Below are 12,667 nucleotides of genomic sequence, written 5' to 3'. Positions count from 1 at the left end.
ATATTAACAGAGATATTATTATTCACTAGTGTTTTAGAGATCAACCAATAATCGATTCTAGACTGCCTTGAACGGTCTTTGTTACACCAGGTGTACTGTATTACATCCGGGTACATTTCTGTCCATATGTCAACTAAATCAAATTTATCCATAAATGCTATAAGATTTGAGTTTGGAGAAGCTGCTTTCCTTGGAGGGTGTCGATCTAGCATGTTATTCATTACCATGTTAAAGTCACCACCTAAAATCAGAAAGGCAGTAGGATATTTTCCTAATGCAGATGAAAGTTTATGATCTAGCGTGTTTAAGAAAGTGCAGTTTTCCCCAACAGAGTTGTATCCATAGATGTTGATAATAATTACTATAAACTGATTAATAACTACTACTATTAGCAGGAAGTGACCTGAAGGATCAATACTGGTTTCCAGAATACGACCATTAAAATTATACTTCATAATCCCTACTCCAGCAGAATATTCTGACCCGTGTGACAACCATATTTCATTGCCCCACTGTGACCTCCAGAATTTGGAGTCTTTAGCTGTGGAGTGACTTTCCTGGAAAAAACAGAAATCTACTTTGTGCCTCTTGAAAACAAAAATAAGGCCTTCCTTTTAACATTATTTTTTAAACCTCTGGCATTTAAAGAAAACAAAGACAAAGACATAAAAAATAAACAAGAATATAAAACCTAAAGAACTAGGTATAGAACAAGATATCAATTAGAACAGAAGAAAACTTCACTAGAATAAGACAAAAAAAGCGATAATTCGCCTGACTCTGCAACATAGGCATGAGTAAAAGTATAAGGGCATGAGTAAAAGTCTGTTTTGTTTTCTTTTATCCTTAATTACAGTTCTTTCTCACTTTCGTTCTTTCAGTCATAATGACTTTAAATTTTGTTCAAAACGAGCGCTCATTCTTATTGACAGCTAAGGATGGTTCCAAAAGTAAATATTCCGTGTTTAAGAAAAATGTTCTAAACGATTAAAACCCAAAATAAAAATATGAACTGAAGATCCAGCACGTGAAGATTTTAAAGGTAATGGTACCTTTACATTTTCTAGCTCCAGACTCCAATTAGCTGAAAACTACACAGTCTGTCTATCCCGTTTAAAGAGAATAGAAAAAAAATAATAATAAATAAATAAATAAATAAATAATTAAGTAAATGAAAAAATCCCTGGAGCAGTTCGTGCTTAATCGTGGGTATCAAGAGAGTCATCTGCTGCCTTGATTCTTCGATGAGGACGCCTCAGCATCATTCAGCCTAACTGATCTTTGGCAGAAATCCTTTTACCGTCCACATATGCAAACGGCCCTCTGAAGCCTGCTCTCTTCCCTTCCTTTCTCGCTCGTTCGACAATAGGCCAAAGCTTGTTCCTGGCGTCTTTGGTGCTTTGTGTCAAGTCTTCAAAAATCCTGATTTTCCGATCTTTGAGGACGCGGGCGGTTCGGGCATCCCTCCAGATTTGATCTCGAACGTTCCGTGAAAGAAACTGTACAATGATGCGTCGGCTCGAGCGCGCTCCCTCAGATCGAGCACCCAGTCTGTGGGCCACATCAAGCGTGTAGATGAGCTGGTCTGCTATCCCAGGAGAAACTTTACCGAATAAGTCGATTAGAATCTTTTGAACATCTTCTCCTCGCTGCTCGTGAATACCGGCCACTCGTAGATTCCACCTCCTTTTGTAAGCATCCAGTTCGTCGCATTTCTCCCGTAGCACACAGTTTTCCTTTTCGAGTGATTCCACCCTGCTCTGTAATGAGCTCACCTTGCTTGTAACCTCTTCTACTTGATTGCTCATAAACTCAAGCGCCTCAGTCACACTGTTTAATGAATTCGTATTGTCTTTCACTGTTACCTCAAGGGACTGCATGCGATTCAGAAAATCCAATTGCATTTTTTCTACTCGCTCCAAAACTTCCATCAGGTGTAAATTGGAGACCGTCTGATTGTCCGACGCCACTCTGTCGACCATTTTTGATTTTTTGGAAGGCGGTTTAGGAGTTTCAGGTAATGGGATTTTCGATCCAGAGGCATTCGCAGCGTCATTCACTTTGAAGGCGGCATCCAGAGATTTCCTCGCGTAAGAATGCATGGCACTTCGAACAGGCTTATCTTCTTCCATGATATTCGTTAAAGGTTAGAAAAAAGTTAGAAAGACGAAAGAACGAAAAAACATGTACTTAGATCAGCAAATAAAGTATTATTATGTTCCCTTCTACATGTGTCAACTATAAAATAAGTGCAGAGCTTCAGCACATGGATGTTACACAGTCACCATCTTGGCCCCTCTTCCTTCACTTATTAATAGTGATGGCCGATTCGTGAACGAATCGTTCAATTTAACCGGCTCTTCTTAGTGAACCGGTTGAACCAGTTCACCAAATCGAACTGAATCGTTTGAAACGGTTCACGTCTCCAATAAGCATTAATCCACAAATTACTTAAGATGTTAACTTTTTTAACGTGACTGACACTCCCTCTGAGTCAGAATAAACCAATATCCCGGAGTAATTAATTTACTCAAACAGTACACTGACTGAACTGCTGTGTAGACCATAGACTGTAAAAGGTGTAGACCGAACTGAAGATGAACACCGAGCCGAGCCAGATGACGAACGAACACGCCCACTGCTGGAGCAGTTCTCGTTCTCGAGTCAAGAACCGGTTGCATCGGTTTTCGGATCACCAGTACACTGAACAAAAACCGTTTCTTTCGGACGCGTCCGATTTGAGAACCGATGAACTGATGCTACTGCGCATGCGTGGAAAGTGTGATAAAAGATCTATATACATTTTTATTATTATTATTATTTATTTATTTTTTTAAGATGAATGTTTCTAATCTGTATATTGTAGATTATGAATAGGCCAGACGGGGTTTCAGGGAAGTTGGACAATAATTAAGAACTCTAAAGACTCCATGTTTAATAGGAATAAGGGATGATTTATGAAATATGTGTACTGTATTTATAGTTAATGATGACACATTCACAAATTGAGTTTGTAGTAAACAGAACATGAACACGAGTAGAGCCACTGATTATACTGAACTGCAGCACGTGCCGGTTAGAGTGATTCTCGTTCTCGAGTCAAGAACCGGTTGCATCGGTTTTCGGATCATCAGTACACTGAACCAAAACCGTTTCTTTCGGACGTGTCCATTTTGAGAACAGAGGAGCTGATGATACTGCGCATGTGTGATTCAGCGTGAAGCCGACTGACTCACAGCGCGTCTGAACCGAACTGATTCTTTTGGTATTTGATTCTGAACTGATTCTGTGCTAATGTTATTAGCGCGGGTAAACCGAGGGCTTGAATGAAGGGGCAATCTGGCGAAACGTAAGTTCATTTAATAACAAATACATCGCAATGGTTTATGTATAGTGGTTTCTGCACTGATGACACCTAATTATTTACTTTATATCTTCAAGACTTAAATCCTCATATGCACATTATTGCTGTTACTGTATTTGGGTGCGTTGTTGCAAAATTTAATTGTAAACTTTTCATGATTATGAGGTTTTTAACTGACTAAAGTTATGATTACTGACTTTATATATTTGAATGTTTGATAGACGTGACGCCATTACGTCATCGCCAATGACGTCATTACGTCGAGCGTAAAAGAACCGGTGAACCGTTTTTTTCAACCGGTTTATTGAATCGAACCGTCCGAAAGAACCGGTTCGCGGAAAAGAATCGAACTTCCCATCACTACTTATTAATTCTCAGTAACGCTATCACTTCTTATAATTCCAGGACAAATAGTTTCTGGCCATGAAACCATTCTCCTGTCCTTATAAAATTTATATTACTTAAAAGTAACAAATGAGCTTTGTAGCTAAGATCGGCATTTCATTGACTTCGTAACATGAGCGACTTAGACAGACAATCTGGAGTATATGGAATTTAATAATTGAACTAATAATACATCAACTACGATTTATACAGAGTAAATACGCGTACGACAATATAGACAGTAAACTTTGTACAAGACATAACGAAATCCAAATGAGGGAGAGGGAGAGGGAGAGAGGGAGAATGAGAGAATAAGCGTGATATGCAAACTCACAGACATTAACCCTTGAGAGGCAACATAGAAATCCAAATCATAGACAAGCTTTTAAGCAGCATTTAAAATCTCCATAGAGAATGATACTTGCAAGTGTCTCTGTGTCTCTTTGTGTGCTGGAGACGAGCGGGCGTGTAGCGTGCGTCAGTCTGGGCGTGTCCTCTCTGCTTTCCGGGCTGCTGTGGAATTGCGCGATATTTGAAAGTTCAAAGACAGCAATGTTTCAGACTTCGTCTTCCTCGTGGGGAGAGGCGAATAGGTGAATAAACTTAGTAATGAAAATAAACAAAACAACGAAAACGAAAGCTTCCGAAGGAGTCATGAGAATGACTGTCCTCTCAGCCGCCGTGCTGCGAGGGACGGCGATAGGAGAGCGGCCCAAGGCCGCGCAGAGGGACAAGCAGCGCGTAAGAGGAGAGCGAGGACCAGAGAAGAGAGAGAGGCTGGACCTTCCGGGGTCAGCTCTTATGGCTTGAAATGGTTCACGTCTCTGTTCGCGTGAACAACCAATGAACGTCCGTGATCTGAAGCGGGAAAAAGTTCCTTTGTCTCTGTGGAAACACCCACCCTAATAAATTAGGGTTTATCAGATTTCAACAGTGATATCCTAGCACGTTCATAATTCCAGATTAATAAATTTTTCATTAATTTGCTTTAGATAAATGAGTTCGTCAAAGCATGACGATTAAACAGACACCAAAAGTGACATATATAAATGATCAAAACATGAAGTTACATTCAAATGCAGAATTACACACATTTAAAATTTGATTAACACATGATAAAATTGCAGATACTCCAATTTGATATGGGGAGACATCTAAGCACAAAAAGAGATACATTCTATACCTTTAAAAGGTGCTTTTCTCTTTCCTTACAAAAATTCCAGTGAGAGCTGGCTTCCCTGTTTCTCCCCGATGCAGTCGTAAAGTTTTACGACCTCTGAAGGAGTTGGGTTACAGCTCATGATTCTATTTGAGAAAGTTAAAATGAGGAGAAACATTTCCTATTTACAAGTCATACTTATAATCCTCGCATCACAGGATTAATCATTTTTATGCAATACACAAACCTATTCAAAATACACATTATTAAGGATTTACATGATGAGTGTAAGATAAAACATTTGTGGGTGTGTGTGTGCGTGGGTGTGTGTAAGTTGAAAGGAGAGTTAATTTCTCCTTTGAGGCTGCTCACGTGACTTTGGAATGTCTCATCCTGTGTCGTAAATAATTTAAATCCAGCCAGGCTGGCGCCAGGCCAGGCATTTAGAGTAAAAAGGTTTCATTTGTATGCCTGAGTTTAAAATCTACAAGTGTTAGGTTTGCATTGTTTTAGATTCAACGAACCGTGATTCATTAGTTCAGAACCCATGAATCGATGACCTGCATATCCGTTACAACAGTGTGTCAATTAGGTACTTTTTTTTTATGATGTGAAATTGTAGCAAAAATTACAGTGTTCTAACAACAGTTATTAACAATATAGTGTATTGAAGACCAAGCTCCAGTGATATATCTTCACAATCCTCTATGATGCCTTTAAGTTAATCATTATGTGTATTTTGGTGTGATTGAATGGCAGTTTCTCTCTGCAGATGATGAGGTTGTACAGTAGGACGTGACAGCATCTGAAATGCACAATTGCATTTAGATATACAGTTGGTCTCCTTTCGTTTGTTTATGCGAAACATAAACTGGCGAGATATATATTTTTTTTATAAAGGTCTAAAGTAGTATATGAGCATTTTACAATGTTCAAAGGAAAAAGTAATATAAAGTCATGTGATTGCTGGGTACATTTATTCATAAACCCCAGTAATAACAAACAAGTTATCTAACAAAATGGACCATAAATTCAATACCATTGTTACTTACTTAAGAAGAGGAGAGTATAGTTGACTGAATAGAGCTGGTCACACTTACATGTCCTCAAACTAAAAAGAGAAAAGACATAGGAAACCAATTAGGATTTAAAATTTTTATAATTTATAGACACTTTAAGAAAGAAATTATTTAACCATTGAGATTTTGTTGACAGTCTGTGTAGTTGGATGGCTGAGCTCCAGAAAGTCAGTAATGAGTTGCTTTAGTTACAGATCTAAAAAAGAAAAGGGCGGGAACAAAGAACCCTAAACTCTAACTCAAAGAACCATTTCAGCATAAAAGGGTTCTTCAGAATGCTATGGTTCTAAATGAAACCACTACTGCATGTAAAGAACCTTTAAAGAACCATCTTTTTTTTTAGAGTGTAGCTAGTCATGACTGTTTCCCAATACCACAGTAACATGGTCCTGAACAAATAATTAATCACAGGTTCCCTCTTACATCATACACTGGGGTTTCCTTACACTTTTATGCACATGTGCATTCTTCAAAAATGACACTGACTGTAAAATCACTAAAAGTCCTTTTTACGCTAACAAGATACTATGCTTCTAACCACAGATCGAGAGCTGTTGTTCCAACCACACAAGTTTGTGATGCTGTCTGCGAATGTTCATTGGAACAATGCTTATGAGAAAAGACAAATTGCTGAACTTGGAACCAGATGTTGGCACTGACAGAACAAACATAGCTGGCTATCGATGCTTTTAGGAAACAAACCTCTGTAACTTTGGTCAAAGTTTGTTAAAGATGCTTCAGCAAGGGCAGACTCTGTAACCTGTTTCTTTCTTGTGGGTGATGCTCATGGGAGCAGCAGGTATAGGAGTGTTTTTGTGAGCAGGGGAATTCCTGCACTAACAAGAGGGAGTAATTACCCCCTCGTCCACCCCCAAGCAAAGTGGTTAATGGCAGTGATGCTTATTTACGCAGTAAACAGGTGCACAGCTGGATCAAATAACCGATAAGCTGCTTAAATGCATTCCTGCACATTTTCATTTGTCAAGACGAAAAGAAAAGAAAGGAAACTACAAGAAAAAAGGCATCTTTATGTTTCTGTGCTTTGCCGCAGACCTTTAGCTTGTGTGAATGCATAGGTTTTCTGATCAATTGCTTCCTTTCTCTTAGGGTTAGGGTCAGGTTTAGGGTTCAGGGTTAAGGTCAGGTATCAATGCAGGTGACCTCTACTTCTTCTCAGGTTTAATGCATCTCACTGGGTCTGAGATCAGAGCTTTCATAGAGGAAATTATGCCACACTTGAGTTTCTAGATAGCTATACATTGTGTTTTATTCAATGAAGCTTTTCAGTGGTAATGGTACTCACAACTTTTCACCCAGAGATTGTTCTTTCATTTTAATCAGTGAACTTCCAGTTTTGACTTTGACCTTATTTGAACTGTTTGAACTAAATTATGTGCTTTGCCATTTTTTAGTTTTGGTTTGCAATTCATAGGATGATTTTGTAGTCTGTTTTAATCAATTAATGTATTTTTGTTTACAATGAGAAGGCATAATTTAAAGGAATGAACATGTTTGCTATTCTCAGCAAAACAATTGAACAACATTGAAGTTGAACAACCTTTAATGGTATTCAATATATCAGCATATGACAAGTATTCAGTCAGTGGTGTGCTTGGAAGAAGTTTTTGTGTTTGTAAAATTTGTATGATAATGCATATCAGCATGCACTAGTTTATTTGTTGCTTGAGAGGTTTCAGTTTGTGTATAAAGGGAAGCGCACACATATAGTATAGACACACAGAGGGTGTGATTGTGAGTTTTTGTTAAATGTGAGCCTAAATCATCATAATGAAAAGAACCAAAGACTTAAACTACTTCTGTCTTTGTGCATTACATTTATTCAATACACGAGTTTCACAATTTGAGATGAAATACTGAAATGAACTTTTTCACGACATTCTAATTCATTGAGAAGCACCTGTACATGTGCTACCCTTAATCCCTCACCCAGAAACACCAAATTAATTAATCTATTTGCTGGAGTTGTAAAGATTAAAAGGAACAAGGACCATAGGATGTGTATTCATCAAATGTGCAAACTGTGAATATTGCCTGCCCTGAAATCCATGATTCATATTCAGTGGATTTATCCTTAATGTGACAAAATGACTGTTTGCCAGTGTTTGGAATAACGCCATTTAAAAGAACGGCGTTAGGTAACGACGTTGTTTTTCCAGTAACGGGGTAATCTAACTAATTACTTTTCCCGTCGTTATAACGGCGATAACATTACTGGACGTTAAATGCGGTGCGTCACTTTGCATTGATTTAATAATTTATGTAATCCGAAGGCACCCCTGGCTCATACAGCGAGTGAGGAGGTGGGTTAATAAAGCGATTATGATTGGCTAAGGCAGAGTCATGTGTTTCATGGTAGCCAATCAGAGCCAGTGTTTTTACGCCAGCGGCGTCACACACAAACATGCACGCATGCGAGATTCGCAGCAGCAGCAGAGATGGCGAGTCAGGAGCAATCCGATGGAAAGTTGGCATTTTCAAGGTGGAGATATAAGCACTACTTCAAATTCATTGTGGTCAAAGGCAAGAACGTGCATGTAATGTGTACATGTAATATGTGACACACGCATCTACAAAGCTAGTGGCCAAAAACACTTTTCTTACAAAGATAATACTTGGAAGTGCAGGATAAAACTCTTGCTGTCTGTTGACGTGCAATAAATATTGAAAGTTATGTATGAACACCTGTCTGTTCTTCTCATTTTAACTGACTTGTGAAAACTGCTCCAAAAAAAAAAAAATTCTTTGAAATATAGCAACTTTTTTTTTTTTTTTTAACAGTAACGCAAATAGTTACTATCCCTGGTAACGAGTTACTTTTATTATAAAGTAATTCAGTTACTAACTCGGTTACTTTTTGGAACAAGTAGTGAGTAACTATAGCTAATTACTTTTTTAAAGTAACGTTCCCAACAGTGCTGTTTGCATACAGAATACTAACTTCTTCAGCTCCTTTTCTGTCCAATTTTTATTCTAGCAGAATAAAGAGAAGTTGACAGTCAATGTGTGTTAATGAGCCACTCTTAATTATGAAATTCCACCTCATCAGTACTCAATCCAACATAAGGATTTTTATAAATTAGTCATTTGAAAACAGTTATTGTAATTATGCAAACATACATTTCAGTATTTTTGTAATTTCATCCCTCAAGAGTTTTAGTTTAGTCTTAGTTTTATTTTCTCATGCCTGCTCTGTACAGAGAGAGAGAGAGAGAGAGCAGCATCACCAGTTCATGACGATAATTGGTGAGCAAAGGAGTTTGTGATTGTTTAGTTATGGATCCATCTCTTTGTCTCTTAATTAATGCATGCAGAACAGGAGCAGGTGATCACACATTCTTTGATGGCAGTAAGTGATCCAGCGTTCTGGCTGAGGGATAAAGAGAGCTGTTAACGCCTGTCTATCTGGGGTGTAAGTTTACTCAGTTCTAACAGACAGTGTGCTGGGAACTCTCAGAGACCCTCAGGCCAATGGAAATGATTCACTGCAATATTACAAGATCTTTATCAGAGAGAGAAGTTCTTTGGATCTGTGAGAATGAGAATAGGCTGCTTTTCTCATGTCACCAGTCAGATTTTTCTTTCATCCCTCTACCCTTCCAAATATTCTTGTCTCCGACAAAATCTTCAGAGCTCTTGCATCATACTTGCATGGCATATTTACATGCATAAATAAACTCACAAATGCATCCTGTGTGCTGTTTCAGTGTGTTCACAGGCGTGATACACTGTGTGCATCTCTGTATTTCAGGCTCCTCAAGCATGGTGATGAATGTTTCGAGCCACATGCATGTCCGTGTTTGTGGAAAGGGAAAGAATATTATCCGGGAGACAGAGTTTCGTCCCCCTGCCATCAGTGGTGAGATTACATTAACTTATATTCTGTGCATTCATTTCTATGTGTTTGTACACCAGTCATTTTGCTATACTACATTTTATATACTACAAGAATTGTTATATCAAAGATTATGTGGTCACTTGAATTTTGGTACTTTATTTTTTGAAATTATGTATGAAGAAAAACGTATGCATAACAGTGTAATTTCCCCAATTTTTTATATTAAATAAATCAAATATTACATTTGGTAGAGACATAAAATGTCACTGAAACTCAGCATAAACATTCACGTAGCATCTCCTAGGGAAAAGGGAAGAGAGAAAATGTGCAGTGGAACTTTCTCAGGTCTGAATGTTATTATTTTGCAGTGTGTGTCAGCACGGCACATTTCAGTGTGAGTTCCGCCCATGTCCTTCAATGTGCACGGCTTATGGAGATCGACACTACAGAACATTTGATGGCTTCCTGTTTGATTATGTTGGGGCATGCAAGGTGTACTTGGTCAAGGTGAGCTTTTAGCGAAATATCCAGGTATTCATAACTCATATTATAAAAATGTCTTGTTGTTGACTACTAACGTGTGCTCCTGTGTGTGTTAGAGCTCATTAGATGCAATGATGACTGTCACAGCAGAGAATGTTGACTGCTTTGAGAGTGGCGTGATCTGCAGGAAATCTCTCCTCATCTCCTTGGGACGCTCCTTCATCGTGTTTGATGATGACACCGGAAAACCTGTGAGTGACCTTTTCTCTTTCTGGATAAAACATCATAAAAACTATGATTATAATTAGTTGTCACTTAATAAGTATAATGTGCCCCAACCATATTCAGCTCATTCCGGTACGCCCCTGGGTAGGAGTGAATATACTTTGAATATATTCAGAATATATTTTTAATTCATCATAGTGTTGGTCATAATGCGTCGTAGTGTTGAAATTGGATGGTGTTGTGTCTGTAGTATTATGTTTCTTGAAACATTGGTTTTGCAATGACTGAGGTATGTTAACAATGGTTGATAATGATCGGCGGATATGTTTCATATGCAGAACCCATCCAGTGTGATCGACAGGCAGAAAGTATATATCTGGCAAGCAGGATACTACATCATTGTGCATCTGCTTGGGGAAGACCTCACAGTGCTGTGGGACAGAAAAACCACTGTACACATACAAGCTGGACCACGCTGGCAGGTAAAAAAACACACACACACACACACACACACACACACACACAACACACACACACACAACAAAGGTGAAACTGATTCATTAAGTTTTGCGAATAAATCATTTGCAGATCAATTTTGATTTCCTTACAAGCAAGTATTTGTGTGTTTATGCTATTTTAGGGCAAGCTTACTGGTCTTTGTGGGAACTTTGATCAGAAGACAGCGAATGAGATGAGAACACCAGAGAACATTGACTCATCAACACCACAGGAGTTTGGCAACAGCTGGACGGCAGCAGAGGCATGGCAAACAGATAAACACACATACACTACTGATCAAACAATTGGAAATAAATTTGGATTTTTTTTTTAAGGTTTTCGGAAAAATTAACTTATGCTTACCATGGGCTGCATTAAATTTGATTAAAATAGTAATGCAAATTAAATACAGTAACCACCGTAATATTATGAAATTGAAATTTATACCCAGCCAAATTAAGGTTTTCTATATTAATATATTTTAAAATTTCATTTATACCTTTGATGGCTTCAAATAGAAAGGTGTTGCTTTAAATTGTAATATTGCATTTCAGTACTGTACTGTTTACAGCCTTGGTGAGCATACGATACATTTTTCAAAAACATAAAAAAAAATCCTATTTATTATAAACTTTTGACCAGTAGTGTATGCAAAACATAAATGCACACTTTGTTAGATGACTAAACGTGTTTTTGCCCTTCAGAATGTCCCAAATCTGGCGGTAGCTACAAATCAAACACTCTAATCAAACTCTTTACACTGACTGTGTCTGTTTGTGTGTGGATGTCCCATCAGTGTGTGAACAGTCCTGATATAAGGCACCCCTGCAATCTGAATCCTCTTCGAGAACCCTTTGCAAAAAGACAGTGTGGGACTTTGCTCAGTGAGGTGTTCCAAGTCTGCCACCCTGTGGTAAGCTTATCACAAAAACCAGCAGAAATTAATGCTCACATTGAGTCAAAATATACAGGTGCATCTCAATAAATTAGAATGTCATGGAAAAGTTCATTTATTTCGGTAATTCAACTCAAATTGTGAAACTCCTGTATTAAATAAATTCAGTGCACACAGACTGATGTAGATGTAGTTTAAGTCTTTGGTTCCTTTAATTCTGATGATTTTGGCTCAAATTTAACAAAAACCCACCAGTTCACCTCAACAAATTAGAATACTTCATAAGACTAATAAAAAAAAAAACATTTTTAGTGAATTTTTGGCCTTCTGGAAAGTGTTAATTTACTGTACATTCAATTAAATTCAAGTTTATTTGTATAGCGCTTTTTACGATACAAATAATTGCAAAGCAAAGCAAGTACATGTATTCAATACTTGGTAGGGGCTCCTTTTGCTTTAATTACTGCTTCACTTCGGCGTGGCATGGAGGTGGTCAGTTTGTGGCACTGCTGAGGTGGTCTGGAAGCCCATGTTTCTTTGACTGTGATCTTCACCTCATCTGCATTGTTTGGTCTCTTGTTTCTCATTTTCCTCTTGACAATAGTCCACAGATTCTCTATGGGGTTCAGGTCTGGTGAGTTTGCTGGCCAGTCAAGCACAACAACACCATGGTCATTTAACCAACTTTTGGGCAGGTCCTAAATCCTGCTGGAAAATGAAATCA

At 38.1% G+C, this 12,667-nt stretch overlaps 1 protein-coding gene across 1 annotated transcript in view; it reads left to right on the top strand.

The window, feature by feature from the left end:
- otog (otogelin) overlaps nucleotides 1-12,667 on the top strand; it is a 54,801-nt gene that overhangs the window by 26,168 nt on the left and 15,966 nt on the right. The window contains exons 24-29 of the mRNA XM_059513215.1: nucleotides 9,756-9,863; nucleotides 10,211-10,349; nucleotides 10,442-10,576; nucleotides 10,889-11,032; nucleotides 11,191-11,310; nucleotides 11,845-11,961. Coding sequence (XP_059369198.1) covers nucleotides 9,756-9,863; nucleotides 10,211-10,349; nucleotides 10,442-10,576; nucleotides 10,889-11,032; nucleotides 11,191-11,310; nucleotides 11,845-11,961 — 763 coding nt within the window. The remainder of the gene's footprint in view (nucleotides 1-9,755; nucleotides 9,864-10,210; nucleotides 10,350-10,441; nucleotides 10,577-10,888; nucleotides 11,033-11,190; nucleotides 11,311-11,844; nucleotides 11,962-12,667) is intronic.

Source organism: Carassius carassius, chromosome 2, assembly GCF_963082965.1.
Source record: "Carassius carassius chromosome 2, fCarCar2.1, whole genome shotgun sequence".
NCBI lineage: Eukaryota > Metazoa > Chordata > Actinopteri > Cypriniformes > Cyprinidae > Carassius > Carassius carassius.
The sequence above is the reverse complement of the archived record's forward strand: the minus strand, read 5'-3'. Positions and strand labels throughout refer to the sequence as shown.